The sequence below is a fragment of the Plecotus auritus genome, assembly GCF_963455305.1.
Source record: "Plecotus auritus genome assembly, chromosome: 5".
Lineage (NCBI taxonomy): Eukaryota > Metazoa > Chordata > Mammalia > Chiroptera > Vespertilionidae > Plecotus > Plecotus auritus.
In genome coordinates this window covers 116531181-116548555 of record NC_137776.1, presented here as the reverse complement: position 1 = coordinate 116548555, position 17375 = coordinate 116531181, and the positions used below count along the sequence as shown (strand labels likewise).

The 17375-nt window shown below is 36.7% G+C and overlaps 1 protein-coding gene across 1 annotated transcript in view; it reads right to left on the bottom strand.

Moving 5' to 3' along the window:
• The window catches only part of CAAP1 (caspase activity and apoptosis inhibitor 1), a 30700-nt gene that overhangs the window by 10209 nt on the left and 3116 nt on the right, over positions 1–17375 (bottom strand). The window contains exons 2-5 of the mRNA XM_080669323.1: positions 15178–15378; positions 14091–14175; positions 13520–13595; positions 2398–2471 (exon numbers count right to left, since the gene is read on the bottom strand). Coding sequence (XP_080525449.1) covers positions 2398–2471; positions 13520–13595; positions 14091–14175; positions 15178–15378 — 436 coding nt within the window. The remainder of the gene's footprint in view (positions 1–2397; positions 2472–13519; positions 13596–14090; positions 14176–15177; positions 15379–17375) is intronic.

The following is a 17375-nucleotide window of genomic DNA, read 5'->3' as shown; positions in this document are numbered from 1 at the left end:
CAATGAAACCAGTACTAAACAAAGAAATACCAATTTCAAGTAACTCATAGTTAATACTTATCAATATTTGAATATTTTAGAAGCTGAAAAAAATGAAAATGTAATTTAAATAACCTGTCAGCATCATACACCATTAACAGGTCATACAGTAAGATTTATTTTATTCTGAAAGAGCAAAGGGAAAATTCAATGTTGCTTTTACATTTTGGTCTACTGAACAAAGGGTTACTTTAGTAAGCAAGCTTCAGTAAAATTTCTTAAACAGCCAAACCATTAAATAAAATGACAATGCATTCACAAGGAGCATTATATTCTGTTTTTATTGAGCTCACTGTGAACAAGAATAGCTAGCTGTGCAAAAAAAGTTAGAGAAAACATTAAATCAATTTTGAAAGTTTTGCATATTAAAAATAGGCCACATTAATTCATTTAGAAAAAATGCAATAATCTGTATTGAGCCTACCAAAATTTCTATTTCCAAGCAAGTTACTTATTAGCTGGTTCAGATTTCAGCTATACAAATATTTTTCTGGGACAAGCTCTACATAATTGAATCGTCTAGGTAATTTATGTTTATCCCATTACGCAATAAAACATTTTATATTTTAATCATTTTTGTAGACACTTTTCTAGAAGACTTATTTCCCTGCTTCCTTTAAAAAAATAGCTGAAATTCAGTTTAACCATTTCCTACAGATTTGGTCACAACATGAACTGTATTGCAAAATGGAACTAATATGCTCTGATCTCATGTTTTTTTTCATCTCTGCTTACTGTCCCTTACTGATGACCATGTGTTTTTGACAGTTCTGATGCCTCAGTGAGAACCGAAGTGGCCTATAAAACCTCCTATGCATAAAAGCTTTGTGGTATCTAGCTACTCTGAGTCCTTTTTCTCTCCCTCTTTGTCTCCATGGCTGGATTTCAAATGACTGAAATTACCATAAGAAAATCAAAGCAAAACAGGCTATAGACACTGAGAAGGGAGTTCTAAGGACTCCAGGTGCTTGAACATGGGAGCAGAAAAACATCTTCCCTTAGAGGGCGGCACTGGCTACTTTGTACAATGAGGTCTCCATTCTTTCTACCCTAGAATCAGCCTGACCATTCCAGTTTTTTTCTGTCCTTTATATGACATTCTTCTCTCCACAGATGTTCTAGTAGCATAACCTCCACACTGCCTGCTCATCTGATGCAGAGTAAAAACAAAGGCAGAAGCAACAGCTATGGTGTCCAATTACACAGATAAATGGTGCAAGAGCTATAAGACTATGACTACATTTTATGAAAGTGATGTGTGCTTAGCATTATTTATATATGGCAAATAAATGTAAATGAAAACTGAGTTTATGTCTGTGGGGGGTGCTCAGAAGTAGTCAGAATACAAAGACATAATTTTGTCTGGCTATATAAGGAGCTAACAAAACAGGACTTCTGAAAAGCAATGGAATTCTCAAGGTCATACAGAAATATTTATAAACTCAACAGTACATAAGTTAGAATTACAAAATATCTAGGCTTTGTTCTCTCTATATATAAATTGAAAGAATCACAAAATTCATTATCCAACACCTTTCATTTTGTTAATTAAGCATTAGTAACAGACCACAGTTAAAAAAAAATTCTGCCAAAATAAACTGATAACCTGATTCTCTACATGAAATAAGTTCCTATAACTCGTTTTAAAAAAACTATTCTAAGTTATCAAAGATTAGTTGCTTACATCATAAATATCACAACCCTATTGGCTGCAAAAGGTTATCACTGCTCTGAAGTATTTTTAGCAGCAAGAAGGAAAAATGTGATTGAGTAGCTAATAAAATTTTATTTAACTTTTAATTTTCCCAATGAGGATGTGAAGAAACAAACAAAAAATATATATCTAAAAGATTAGCCCTATTATCTACTTGGCTCAAATAAACCACAAACTGCCACTTTACTTCTGGTAAATGGTAATGTAAAAAAATACTGATTTATAGAAAACAATAAATAAGGAAGAAAGGAAACAAGGACAAGATATCTCTGCAAAAAAAGAGAGAAACTTATCCCATAAGATTTCTTTTTTTCCACATACAACCCAAAGTTACCAGTTAACATATCTCTGATATCTACAACTAAGGATATGTAATAGAGATCATCAAATTAAAACTATTTAAGACAACAACTTTCTGGTGACATCTGTAACTACACATCACTAAGGCAGAACCACGCTGGGGACTGAAGAACTCATGAATTAAAGGATGTATTCTTTACTCTTCTGATCTTGAATCAAATAAACTTTTTTGTCATCTATCTGTAAAATAAGGTAAGCTGAAAATTTATTATTAGTGCTTATAATCTTCAGGTAAATGCTATATAATCAAGGTACTTGATATAATCAAGGTACTTGATTCATACCTTGTTTTAATTCCAGACCTTCAGGTTGCTTATTCTCTTTCAGGGATGAAGAAGAATCTATACAGATGTCTTGTCTGAGGAATAAAAATAAATAAAAACAATTGTTAAAACTACAGTCAATCAAATAATATTTACAGCTCAATATCCAAGAATTAAGTTAGACACGTGGAAAGGCACACCGAATTTTCTACACCCCCAGGGTACCACTTAGTGAAGCAGTCGCCAACTGGTGGTCCATGGACTACGGGTGGTCCTTGAGGTCCGAAAGGTTGGCGACTGCTGATTTAGTGAACTCTGGCAACTCAGAAACATGTATACAAGGGTCAGAAACAGCAGCTATAAACTACCACCAATTTAAGCAGTATACTTCTCTGTGAAATCAAGGGGCAAACCTGAAAGGAATGTGGAGATAATGTTTTCTCCCTTCTAATACCCTGCACAGTAGCTAATCTATACTAATAAAAGGGTAATATGCAAATTGGTTGGGACGCCCTCACAGTAACAACCGAACAGCAAGCTGCGTGGGGCAACAAGGCCAGCAGGGGGGTTAGTGAGGGACGACCAAACGACTGAACAGCAGGTTGTGTGAGACGAACAGGCCAGCCGGGGGGCAGTGAGGAGCAACCAGGCCGGCAGAGAGGGGCAACCAGGCCAGCACGGCGGGCAGTTGACGGCAACCAGGCTGGCAGCGGGAGCAGTGAGGGGCAACCAGGCCAGCAGAGGTGGGCAGTGAGGAGCGACCAGAGCAGCGGGGGGGGGGGGAGGGGGGGGGAGTTGGGGGCGACCAGGCTGGCAGGGGGGGCCGTGAGGGGCAACCAGGGATCGAGCCTAAGCCAGCAGTCAGACATCCCCTGAGGGGTCCCGGATTGGAGAGGGTGCAGGCTGGGCTGAGGGGGACCCTCCCCCCACCCTGTGCACAAATTTCATGTACCGGGCCTCTAGTGGAGAAATAAGTCACAGATGAATCCAATAATTTATCAAGTTCAACTGCTAGTTTAATGGGCACTTTGGAATGCAAATTATTTTATGTTCACCTAATTTTTTATCCCAAATGCTTTGATATCTACAGTACATGGAAAATACATATAGATTAAGTGTAATATCATGCCCTAAAAAAGTTTTGATTCACCATGTTCTGCAACAGAACTGCAAACTAAACTAGTGTTCCTTCTTGATACTACAAATAGTTTTCAGCAAAAGTCAAATTAATGAATTTCATATATTCAAAATGGCTATTTTCTTTAAAATAAATATCCATTACCTTCTGAGAATTTTTATACATACACACCCTAAAACTAATACACTAAAAGTATTTAGGAAATTTTCCTACTCATAAAATTATTTCTATCTACTTAGTAACAACAAATTCCTTAAAATAACCAAAAGATAAAAGACATAATAATTTCGTTGAGAAGTTTGTAATATGCTTTCCAATCAACATAATTAGAACTTACATGTTTATTACATATTAAAACTCTACTAATACAAGCACAAACTCAAATAGGGACTACAAAATAATTTGAATTTGGTATTAATTATATCTAAGAGATTTATAACTGTGATAACTCTGTTTTGTGTATTTCTTTCTGTCCAATGCCAGATTTTATTCTTTCACCAGAATGACTGACAGATCCCAATGAGGATATCAATAATATTCCTTGGCAACCCAGGGCAGAGTGAATGCCAATATACTACACTAGAGGCCCAGTGCATGAATTTGTGCATGGTGGGGTCTCTTGGCCTGGCTGGCGATCAGGGCCAATTGGGGGCCACGGGAAGTTGACCGGCGGTGGGGGGAGGGGCTGAGGGAGGTTGGCTGGCCAGGATGAAGGTCCGCAGGAGGTTGGCTATGGGAGTGCACGTCTGCCCCTGGTGGTCAGTGCATGTCACAGCGACTGGTCATTCGGTCGTTCAGTCGCTTAAGCATATATTTAGACTAGAGGCCTGGTGCACAAAATTCGTGTTTGGGTGGGGGAGTGGTTCCACAGCCCGGCCTGCACCTTCTCCAATCCGGGACCCCTTGGGGATGTCGGACATCCCCCTTGCAATCTGGGACCGCTGGCTCCTAACCTCTCATCTGCCTGCCTGCCTGATCGCCCCTAACTGCTCACCCCTGCTGGCCTGATTGCTCCTAACTGCTCCCCGCTGCCAGCCTGATCACCCCTAACCGCCTCTGCTGGGCCCCTGCCACTGTGGCTTTGTCTGGAAGGAAGGCAGGACGACCAGAAGATGTCCAGCTGACCCAGTCTAATTAGCATATTACTCTTTTATTAGTATAGATTAAGAACTTTCTAAAGAATAAAGTTAAAATGTACTACCTCAAACCTTATAGTCAAATTAGATTTTACCTACTGAAAGCATTAATCTAAGTATCTTCCTTTAAGAGGAAATGTTTGCTCTTACATAGTCATAATGGACACTGAATTCTTCTTCTAAACATATACAAATGAATTTACAAAAAATGATTTGAACAAAAATATAATGTAACATTACCATTAAAAAAAGACCATGAGCATATGAAATACACTAAGAAGGACACAGCACCCATGCAATATTCTGGCTGAGAATGTATAACCCAAAATGAAAACATTGATTAAAGATCAATGTTATAAAAGACAAAGAGAGGCTGTGGAAACATCCCAGGATAAAAGAGGATAAAGAGTCATAAAAATTAATCGTTATATTTGACTTGAGACTACTGAACTAGAGGGGGAAAACATTGTAAAGGACATTTACTAAGTCAAATGACAAATTAAAATACCAATGGTAGATTGGATAAAAGTACTATATCAATGTTAAAATACTGAAGTTGAATTAAATAATACATTCTATTGTGGTTATATAAAACAGAATACCACCATCCTTAGGGAAAGCACATTGCAGTACTTAGGAGTAAAGTATATAACTTAGTTTCAAATATTTCAGGAAAAAACACACCTATATAAAGAGAAGGTGTGCAAATAGGACAAAATGTTAATGATAGGTAAACCTAGATAAAGAGTATATGAATGTTTCTTGTGATAGCCTTATCCTCATGACATTTTAATAAGACTGAAATTATTTCCAAACAAAAAGTTTTAATAATGCAGCAAAATGAATTATTTTATACATTATTTTATTTTCTCTGTGAAAGTCCCTTGGATTCCCTTCAAATAAAACTAAATCCCTCTATAAAAACTCTGCTTTCATAAATAATTTACTTTAGTGCCCAAAATGAACTTTTATAATGTTGTTTTATCTTGACTGTTGAAGAAACTTATCAACAGAATTTCAGAGAGTAAGTCCAGTGCACCACCTTGTGTCTGAAAAGTGAAACAGTAGATGATTTTATACCAGTATTATCTGAAGTTGAAAAAAATTTCAGAAAATAGTTTGGAATTTTAAAATCTAGTTAATTTTTCCAAGATGCAGACTTTGAAACTACAATTATCATACAACATTCAGATTTCTCTAATACAATTTAAAGATCTTCATCAAAAAGCGTTAAAGGCAGGATATATTCAAAAAAAGGAAATGTCTTAAAGTATAAGAAAGCTACATGTACATATGAAGTATTTTTTGCTAGTTTTATGAAAAATTTTATAAAATTTACCCCCAGATGGTAAGACAAACTAGGTGTTAAGAGTTAGGAAAACTAAAAGAAATTTATATTTAAATGATATTTAAATATTTCAATTAAACAGTTTAATACTACATAAGAATTTTATAACAACTAGAGAAAGAGAAGTGAGAAAGGGGGAAGAGAAGGAACACTGCTAATTGGGTTAAGAATCTATTTTGTACCTCTTTCCATTAAGAAAAAAAAACACACCTCATTTTTTATTTTTCTAATTCCCTTCTCCAATCCGCACTGCTCCTTCTTAAAGAAGCTTAATTTACAATCTTGGCCTTGAATTATAAGTGAGTTCTATACCCATTTCTGGGATTTAAGTGCTCAAACCAGTATCAGTCTAAATTTCTTTCTTTTACCTCAAATATAGTTCCACTCTTGACCTTTCTATGACTCAATGAATTTGTTTTTTAACTAAGAATAATACACTGAGGAGATCTGTAGAACTTAAGAACCACACATGAATTACTACAGGTTTAAAAAATATTTCTAAACAGAAAAAGAAAGTCAATTTTTTGTTAATGATAAATACTGGGAGGATATCTAAACAGAAGGATAAAACAACAGAACCAAACTAGCCAGATTCTTTCCATTTTAATTTTTTAAAAAAAAAAATATATATATATATATTGATTGATTTCAGAGAGGAAGGGAGAGATAGAAACATCAATGATGAGAGAGAATCATTGATCGGCTGCCTCCTGCACACCCCACACTGAGGAGTAAGCCTGCAACCTGGGCATGTGCCATGACCTGAAATCGAACTGTGACTTCCTGGTTCATAAGTGGGCGCTCAACCACTAAGTCAAGCTGACTGGGCCACAGCCTTATTTTTAATATGAATCCATGGAAAAGAGCTCAGTCTCAACCTATTCATATAAGCCATTTCTAGTTTGGGCTTATTTAAATTGCAAAAATATGGGTTCAAAAAAATAGCCCTCTGTATTTATACTATGTCCCCCCAAATTTTATTGTTGCTTATCCCACAGCTAAATGACAACTTTTTAGAAATGCCTCTTCGAGTTTTTCCAAAGCATTCAACTTTCCTCTTGTCATATAGATACTTCATCAGTCCATACATTTAACTAAAATTATGCAACTAAGATAATTGAATTGGAAACAAACATGAGTGACTCTTGGTAAGCAAACAGTTCAAGAGGTGAAAGAAGTACACAGAAGGATTAGAGAATTAACAAGTTTAGTGCGCTGAGAACATTAGTGAATTATTTTTCAAATGAAAGAGAAAGGGCAATTACAACGAGTCAGGTAAGTGTTAAGAAAAACTTCAATTTTAAAAAGTGATGATGGAAGAACAGAAAAAAAAGGGAAAATGCCAGCTAAAATCCAACCTAGTGCTTGAGCAGCAGGATGAAACAAGACGCTGACAGAAAAATGATGAGATACTTTCAAAATCAGGTTTCTGTAATATAAAGCATACAAACTTTGTGTGTTTGAGGGGGGCTGGGGAGCAGTTACAAAACAATGCTTCCTAAGTCCCTCAAAGTTCCCCCAGGGGGAGCACAGCTGCAGTTCACATGAAGATCCCATCTAAAACCTGAGCTCACTCCCTTCCATTCTAAGGGATGCAGGGGTCCTCAAACTACGGCCCACGGGCCACATGCGGCCTGCCAAGGACATTTATCCGGCCCGCCAGGTGCCGCTGCCTGTCCTGCTTAGCAGCCGACTCGTCCCGGGCCCGCAGTGCACATAGGAATTTGTTCATAGTTTTTTTTTAAACTATAGTCCGGCCCTCCAACGGTCTGAGGGACAGTGAACTGGCCCCCTGTTTAAAAAGTTTGAGGACCCTTGTCTGAAGAGATTCCTATCTGCTTAACATTTAAACTAAGTAGGTCAAGATTTGCTTCAAAGTTATCAATTTGGCAGAAATTGGGAGGATAGAATATGAGAAGGAACATAGTGGGTGGGTGATAGATATGCAAGGGTTCATCGCACACTGAAAATTTCCATAACAGAAATAACTAGTACAAAACACCATAAATTCCAGAGTGGGTTAAGTGAGTTGGGTGAATCACAGGGTGAATTTCTGAAGTGTATCATTCCCAGCAAGCCCAGGTCTTGGGTCTACCTGAGGCCTATTTTTGTATCCATTGATAAAAATGCTTACTTAAATAAGTACTGTAGATTTATGCTACCCATTAATCCAATTTTCCAGAGCACAATAACTTCTATTCAAATATTTTATTCCATTGAAGTTTAATAATAGCAGTTTGTTCCAAAATTCAGTTTTATTGACAGTTACTGAGAGGTTAGCAAAATGCCATCGCTCCTTTGAAAGTTACTTATATTTAGATATTCAAGTAATATATGTTATTTGTTGTAACAAATCAAATTCTTAGGACTCTTAAGGATAGCTGAGCTGAACCCCTTGGACAGCCCTAATTCATCGAAGAGAACATGAATGTTTTATCCTTATTAAAAACAAAAGGTGGCAAGCAGCTGTGTTATGATAGCTCAACAGGAAAACTAATGCAGCTGTTAATCACTGGCTTTAATAAACAAACAGCATCAGAGCTCTACCACATATTACTGCCAGGGTTCAGCAATAGAATAGTGGTCATAAACCCAAATTCTAGTTCTTGCTCTCCATCAGACACCTGATCAAGCCAGAGGAATAGCCCATTATTTTCAAGAATAAACATCTTAATGAAAGAAAGAACTATGCTGTTCTCTCATTTTAACATCTCTAAAGTGCCTAAACTGATTATAAACAGCAGTAAACAGGAAGCTACTCATTTTAAATAGTGGAATAACTTGCAGACAATTTAAAAAACATAACTATTACAATGCATTAAAATCTAGCATATTGTCACTAATAACCAGCACATTGTAAGTAGTAACTTGTTCTAAATGACATCAACTTGCTCTTTCAACCACTTATATTTTAAGAATACTCATGCATGCCATTTTAAACAAAAGTGCTGACATTTCAGATTTACAAAACGGATAATTAAATGGAGATTTAAAACTAATCCCTACCAAAAAATTTTTCAATTTACAAAACAAAATTTTATTTGCTATTTAAATAGTCTAGTGAACATAAAATGGTTCAATTTATATGTGTTATTTAAAATTTCTAAGACCTATTTAGGGATATCTAATTTTTTTTAAAAGGTAATCATCCAAAATTGGCATTGAATAATTATCCATCCTCTGCTAAGAGAGTAGCAGTGACTAGGAACAATGGTTTCAGGACACTCCTGCTTTGTAGTGTACTTTATTTTGAGAACCCGGATTTTTAAATTTCTTTATCTTCTAGAACTGTGACATTATCTCAACACTGCTTATTATCTGTTGGGAAATACAGCTTTACTTCTACTGACATCTCCCTCAATATCACTTATTAAAAGCGTATTAATTTAAAATTCATAAAAAGTTATTAGAGCAATTCTAAAATATTGCTAACATTTCCCTAAAGTGTTTGTATTTTTATTCTTTATACATAAAACTTCAATCCTGATTATTTTATTGCGCTATTCAAGACTTAAATTTCATTATAAACATATTCCTAAGAGCATAATCACCTCGCATTATAGGCCAAGATAATACCTGTTCTCATTTTTAGTGCTATTTTAGCTACAATAAAACTTCTTTTCCAGCAGAGCATCTACAAATGGAGATAGCACTTAATCCCAGGCTTCCATATTACTGAATTAACTTAAAATTGTTATTTTTGTTAAGCAACTGTCATAATCTGTAACATTTGCAAATCTTGTCACAATACCTAAAAATTTTAAAACACTACAAAATCACTGATGCTAAAGATTTTAGTATACCTATATATTGTTCTATAAACTTAGACATTTGCTGACTTAAGGTGAACTAGTTAGATTCACACGTCTCCTTCTTCCTTCCTGATCTCAATGAAATTGCTCTCCACTTATTTCCTTAATTCAGCAATTTTTAACCTTTTTACATCTCATGACACACATAAACTAATTACTAACATTCTGACCAAAAAAATAGGTATAATTTTGATTCATTCACACTGGACAGCTATTGTGTTAGATGTTGTCATTGTTGTGGTAGCAGTTTTATTTGACAATCTAAGGGAAAAGAGGTCTGTGCCCCTGACTAAGTAGTCAGGTATCACATGTTTTAAAAATTCTTGCGGCACACTGGTTGAAAATTGCTGCCTTAACTAGATCCAAGAGGAATTTATCTATGTTCTAATTTTCACAAAGACCAAGTTAATGGATTTGTTCATCCTTTCCGTTTTCTATTTCTTTAGTTTTAATGTTTACCTTTGTGTTTCATTTCCCTATTTCCTTCTGGTTTGTTAATTTTCTAATTCCTTTACGATGTGTACTAAGTTCCTTGGACTAGCCACAAAGTGTATCTAAATCTTTCTTTTAAACTCAGCTTTGTGATATTAACAGTCAAATGGAACACATTAACTCTAAATGGATCCTGGACCAGAATCAACCACTTAATTAATTAAAATAAATAACTATATTATAAAATAATTTTTTTAGTAATTGGGGAAATTTTACATGGCAATACATTCAATGACATTATTTGAATTATTGTTTATTTTCTTATGAGTGATGATGATCTTGTGGGAGACTGTCATTTTTAGGAAATGCACACTGAGTTGTTTAGGCATGAAATTTTATGACATCTACAACTTATTTTTAAATGGCTTATGGGCTTAACTGTGTTTCCCTTCACCTCAAAATTCCTATATTCAAGCTCTGACCTTAGTACCTCAGAAGGTGACTGTTTTGGAGACACACCATTTACAGTATTAAACTAAAATAAGGCATTATGGTGGGCCCTAATCCAATCTTCTTGGTGTCCTTGTAAGAAATTGGGGCACAGGGAGAGATATCAGGCATGGCCGCACACACACAGGACATCCACGTGAAGAGGCAGAAAGAAGATGGCTATCTGCTAGCCAAGGAGAGAGGCCTCAGAAGAAAGGAACCTCAGGCCTCTAAAACTGTGAGAAAGTAAATTTCTGTTGTTTAAGCCAGCCAGTCTGTGGAATTTGCTACAGAAGTCCTAGAAAGCTAATACAAATGGCTCTGAGGGGAAAAAGGAGAAATATACAAAGAGAAAGCAAAAATGGAAAATGTTACTGTTGCTGAATCTAGGTGGAGAGTATATGGATATTCATTATATCAATCTTTCAACTTTCATGTAAGTTTAAAGTTTTTCCAAAATAAAAAGTTTGGGTAGGAAATTTCACCAGAAATGTATATATGTGTAAAATTAGTTTGGTAGGGCTGCCACCAGTTTAAACAACAGAAATTTATTTCTTACAGTTCTGGAGGTTAGAAGTTATAACATGAAATGAATTGTCCTTTTATGGTGATACTTGCCCTATAGTATTCTATTAAAGATGAAAAAATACTCAAGATTTCAGGTTAACTTATGTAGTACTTATTTATGCTACTGCCACCAGTAATCTTATTTGTGCTACTACCTTTGCAAAGAGAGATACAAGGCAGTCTTTGGCATTTACCAAAAAATAACTGCTTTAGTCAAAAATCATCAACAGATGCTAAAATTAGTAGTGACAGAGCAGAATTATCTAGAAAAAAAATAAGCATGTTGTTTCTTGATTAGTCAGTGTCCCAAAACTTTAGGGATTTTATATCATAACTGGTGGCCTAGTGCACGAAATCCGTGCACATTAAAAGGGGATTAATTAGAGGAAATAATATTGCTATTTGCCCTTTCTCTATAATAGAAGTGTCAGAGATGAAAGAAAATTAGTAAAATGTGTATGAAAACTTTCCTCCTGTCAGAGACTGGGGCTCACCATGGGACCCAGAGTCAAGTCCCCGCCCACCCACATGTGTCTCAAAATCGCGTGAGACCCAGACCCAGCCTGCCCCATCGGGCTAGATCCAGACCCGGCCAGTCCCACCCTTGTCAAGCCCCTCTGGGCAGGGGGTGTAGCCTCAGGTCCCCTGGCCCAGCACCAGGATAGGGGGACACGGCATGAGATCCCGTCAAGCCCCACTAGGTGGGGGGCATGGCCTGAGGTCCCCTGTCAAGCCCCGCCAGGTGGGGGAGCGCAGCCTCAGGTCCCCTGGCCCAGCACCGGGAGGGGGGTGCAGCCTCAGGTCCCCCGTCAAGCCCCACTGGCAGGGGGGCACAGCCTCAGGAGGCCCGTCAAGCCCCACTGGGCAGGGGCGCGGCCTAAGTTCCCCCAACCCAGCACTGGGGATGCACTTTGAGGTCCCCCATCAAGCCCCGCTGGGTGGGGGGCATGGCCTGAGGTCCCGTAAAGCCCAGCCAGACAGGGGAGCCCAGCCTCAGGTCCCCTGGCCCAGTGCTGGGGCAGGGGGCGTGGCCTGAGGTCCCCTGTCAAGCCTCACCGGGTGGGGGGTGCGGCTTGAGGTCCCCCGGCCTGGTGCTGGGGCGGGGGGAGCAGCCTGAGGTCCCCTAGCCCAGCACCAGGACAGAAAGTGCACCTTGAGGTCCCCCGTCAAGCTCTGCCGGGTGGGGGGCATGGCCTGAGGTCCCCTGTCAAGCCCTGCCAGGCAGGGGAGTGCAGCCTCAGGTCCCCTGGCCCAGTGCTGGGGTGTGGGGTGCGGCCTGAGGTTCCCTGGCCTGGTGCCAGGGCAGGGGGCAAGGCCTGAGGTCCCCTGTCAAGCCCTGCTGGGTGGGGGGGCGAGGCCTGAGGTCTGTCAAGCCCCACGGGGGTGGGGGAGGGCGTAGCCTCAGGTCTGCTGATTGCTCCTTAAGGGAACTTGGCCTCAGCTGTGGGTGCAACCATCTTTGTGATGGAGTGCTGGTCAATTAGCATATTCCCTCTTTATTAGATAGGACTAGAGGCCCGATACACGAATTTCATGCAAGAGTAGGCCTTCTTTCACCCAGCTGCTGGCACCAGCTTCCCTCTGGCACCCAGGACCGGGGCTTCCCTCGCAGCCCCAGCTTCGTCCAGAAGGTCGTCTGGTCTAATTAGCATATTATGCATTTATTATTATAGATTAGTGGTTGGCAAACTGCGGCTCACGAGCTACATGTGGCTCGCAAGCCACTGTTTGCCGCTCTGTTGACTAATGAGTTTGCCGACCACTGTTATAGATAATAATCAAATTATACATATCTATATAAAATAAACCACCTTTATCCTATCAGTGAAATGAGGCTATTGTCACCTAATATTAATAGGTATGAAGAAGAATTCAGTGAAATAATGTTCTAAATTATTAACATAATGACTGATAGAGTAAGTACTTAACAAATAGTGGGTGTCACTATTCAAATTCCAAATGAGAGATGTGATTCTGCTTCAAGTTGACATTGCTGTTGTCCTATATCTTGAGTAGCTATTTAAGAAAATCACCTTAATCCTGACAGCAATAAACTTCATCCTTATATACTGTATACCAAAAGAACCAATCATTACAAGTAAATCAATCTTTCTACACTGTTTAATTAACTAAATAATACACAGAAAAATAATCATTCTTCAGGTAACAACTTACTAAAGGAATAACAAAAACACTGTAAAATGAAAAATTTTTAACTTACTGACTGACTAAATCAGATCCTTTCTTCGAGCCATCATCTGCCTCCTCTTCCATATCAGAGTCCATACCACTTTCACCTTATAAATGAAACAAACTATTAAAAGCATGCTTATAAAATGTCACAGTAACTTAATTTTAATCATTACATAAAGTGTCATCTTTAAACATGTGCCGATCAAAGAACTTTAAAGTTTATAGGTAACTAAGAGCAATGAGATTATAAAGCAGAAAATAAAATATTTTAGGAGAAAACTTTGCTTTCTCAAAAATCAATTTTATAGTATTTTGGTTAAACATTTTTTATTTCATTGTATTAGTGTATACAAACTTATGCTCTTACCTATAATCTTGAGATGGAAAAACCATACATATGCTAAAAAGTCTATTCTTGAAATGCTATTCTGATATGTAAACTATATTTCTCTGAACAAGCAGAAGTAAAAATACTTTTCAATGATTACCCAATAATGAAATTAAAGTAATATTCAAGTAAGAAAAAGAACAGCTCAGGATTTATTCTGAATATAGTATTAATTAAAAAGTTATCAGAATGAAGAAATATGTATTCTTACCCTCAAGAATCTTCAATATTTTTTTTTCAGATAGGAGTTCTAACTGTTCTTGGCATAATTTTTTAATTTCTTCTACTGAACAGTTCTAAAAAAAATGACATTTAAAAAAATGCATTTATGTAATATAATGGCAATGTAAACTAGAAAGCAGCAATCACAAAAAAGTCCAGTTAGCAAAATTTTACAATAAAACACATTAAAAGCCACATAAATCCTTTCATGGGATGAAATCTGAAAAACTGACAATTAACATGTGAACATTATAATTTATAAAACTTGATGAGAATTTACAGTCATGCTTATCAGGAAATAACAAATCAAAGAGTAATCAGGAGCCTAGATATTATCAACAGCATTCTAGTTATGTCAGGTAATCCCTCTTAAATATTCAAATCCTGGCTCTATATTGTAGATACATGATTTTGAGCCTAACTTGTCCAAACCCTATTTCTACAACTCTAAAATTAGAATAGCATGTATTACTCTGAATAATTTTCAGGAACAAATACATGAAAACATTTGTAAATTTAATAAAATATAAGCCATTGCCAAACATCACTGAATATTATTACACAGCAATATATTATCTTTTTTTATTGTTTAAAGTATTACAGTTTCCTTTTTTCCCCATTGACCTCCCCCCCCACCGCTTCCCCCACCCTCCCAGCACATGCCCTCACCCCCCTAGTGTCTGTGTCCATTGGGGTTATGCTTATATGCATGAATACAAGTCCTTTGGTTGATCTCTTACCCCTCCCTGAAACCTCCTCTGCCTTCCCGTTGAAGCACCAGAAAGAATCATTATACCTCTAATTTAATTACTAACATTGCCTGCATTTAATAGAATTATTTCCAGAAGGTCAATAAATTCCTTACCTAAGCACAGTAAATTCACCCATTTTTTTTCTTGGTAAATTTTTACATATACAAAGCCATTTATATAAACTCCCTTTTCTATATTTTTTAAATAGCTTGTTTTAGTTGAAAACATCCAATTATAATTTGTATTAAGTAAGCCAACTGCTACAAAAAAGGTGTATATATTTCTTTATATGTGTATAGTCTGGTAACATATGTAATGAAGTACCTTTAATACGTCAGGCAGCATTTTCTGTAACTTCTTCTCTCCGATGATACAGAAGCACTGCTGAAGCATTTCTTTTTTGTCTGATATGTAGAAACTAACTGGTTTTAATGACACAGTCAGGTCCAGACCACCTTCTTCAAGGTCACTGTGCTCTGCCAAGAATAATTCTTTCTCCAAAGTTGGTAAAAGATATTTGGCTTCCTAAAATTAAAGGAAATTTAAGAACCATTAAATAATAGTCTTACAGTGTATGGAATATGTATATAATGTCACACATATTCATTTAATAAATTCTTCATTAAATATTTCCAAATTCTTGGTTTACATAGATTATTTATCTAAAACCAAAGGAAAGAATAATTATTTGCTCAGTATTCTCTGAACTTACTCTCCACACCACAATTATCTCATTAAGTTTATATTAAGTAAAGAGATATTACCTTAGGATACATAAATATACTCAATATTGAATGATTTCCTACATTTTAGTCTTCTAAATAATTGGAATAATCCTTCAGTTGGCCATTCATCCAAAAGTTTTATGTATGTCTTATCATTCTTAAATTGATATAGAAAAGGGGACAGCAGCATAAATATTACAAATCACAAATATTATACAGTAATGTATTACTGCTTACCGGGAGCTATTATCACTTTAAAAACTATCATAAAATTTAATCATAGTCAAAATGCCTAAGTAACTTAAGACATTTCTGTCATATCTATCCAGTCTTTCCAAATCTACTGCCATAATCCTGGTCCAAGGTACCATTACCTTTTGCCCAGATTACTTCACTAGCTACTTAAGTGTATTTGCTGAATATAATCTGAGGTCTCTCCAGTCTGTTTTGTATAATGATATCAGAATGGATGTTATAAAATGTACATAATACTCACCTTTCCTATTTATAGCCTTTGAATGACTTCCCACTGCTTTTAGGGTAATATGGTCTAGCTAGCCCTTCATGCTCATTCCTTGTGTTTCAAAAACAAACTTCTTTGAATTACGCAAACGTAACCTGTTCTCCCTTCACTTCATTCAGGCAGGACTTCTGTACATACTATTCTTCTGTCTAAAACAAGCTCCCCTACCCCCATTTCCCATACCACACACACACACATACACGCACACACACTATCCTTCCAAGACTAACAAATGCAGATAGCAATTCAAAAGTGATTTTCCTTGGAAAATCCAAACTATGTAGCTCAGGTAGATTTCTTTTTTTTATTTTCTAATGAAATTATTTAAAAAGCGGTTTTTAGCCCTGGCCAGTATGCTAAGTGATTAGAGCATCAAACATGCACACCAAAAAGTCGTGAGTTCGATTTCTGGTCAAGGGCATGTACCTGGGTTGCAGGAAACAATCAAACAATGTGTCTCTCTCACACAGATCTTTCTTTCTTTGTCTCCCTCCCTTCCACTCTCTCTAAAAATCAATGGAAAAAATATTCTTGGGTAAGGATTAACAAAAAAATAAAAATTAAAAATAATAAGTGGTTTTTAAAAAAGCCAATTTAGGATACTATAATTAGACTGAAAAAGTAAAGGAGGTCAACTCTTATTCTAATGGCTTACAAAGTATTTCAAATGTTAGTAAGAATGTAGAGAAACTGGAACCCTCACACATTGCTGGTAGGAATATAAAATGGTGCAGTCACTTTGGGAAACAGTTTGACAATTCCTCAAGAAGTTATTGTGTGACCCAGCAATTCCATTCCTAGATACATATCCACAATAAATGTAACCATATGTCTGCACAAAAACTTGTGCAAAAAAACTTGTACACAAATGTTCATAGCAGCGTTATTCATAATAGCCAAAAGGTGGAAGTAATCCAAATGTCCATAAAGTGACAAATGGAATAACCAAATGTGATATTATTCAGCCATAAAAAGGAAGTACTGATATGTGTATCAACATGTATGAACTTTGAAAAAACAAGCTAAGTGAAAGAAGCCAGTCACAAAAGACCATATACAACATGACTCTATTCATTATAAAATGTCCAGAACAGGGAAATCAATAAATCTATAGAGATAGAAAGTAGGTAAGTAGTTGCCTAGGGAGGGAACAAGGTGAGGATGCATCTTTGAAACAGCTAAAAGTACACATAGGGTGCTGTTTTTTGGGGGGGAAGATAAAAAAGAATATTTTCACATTGAATGTAGTGATGACTGCACAACTCTGAATCTAC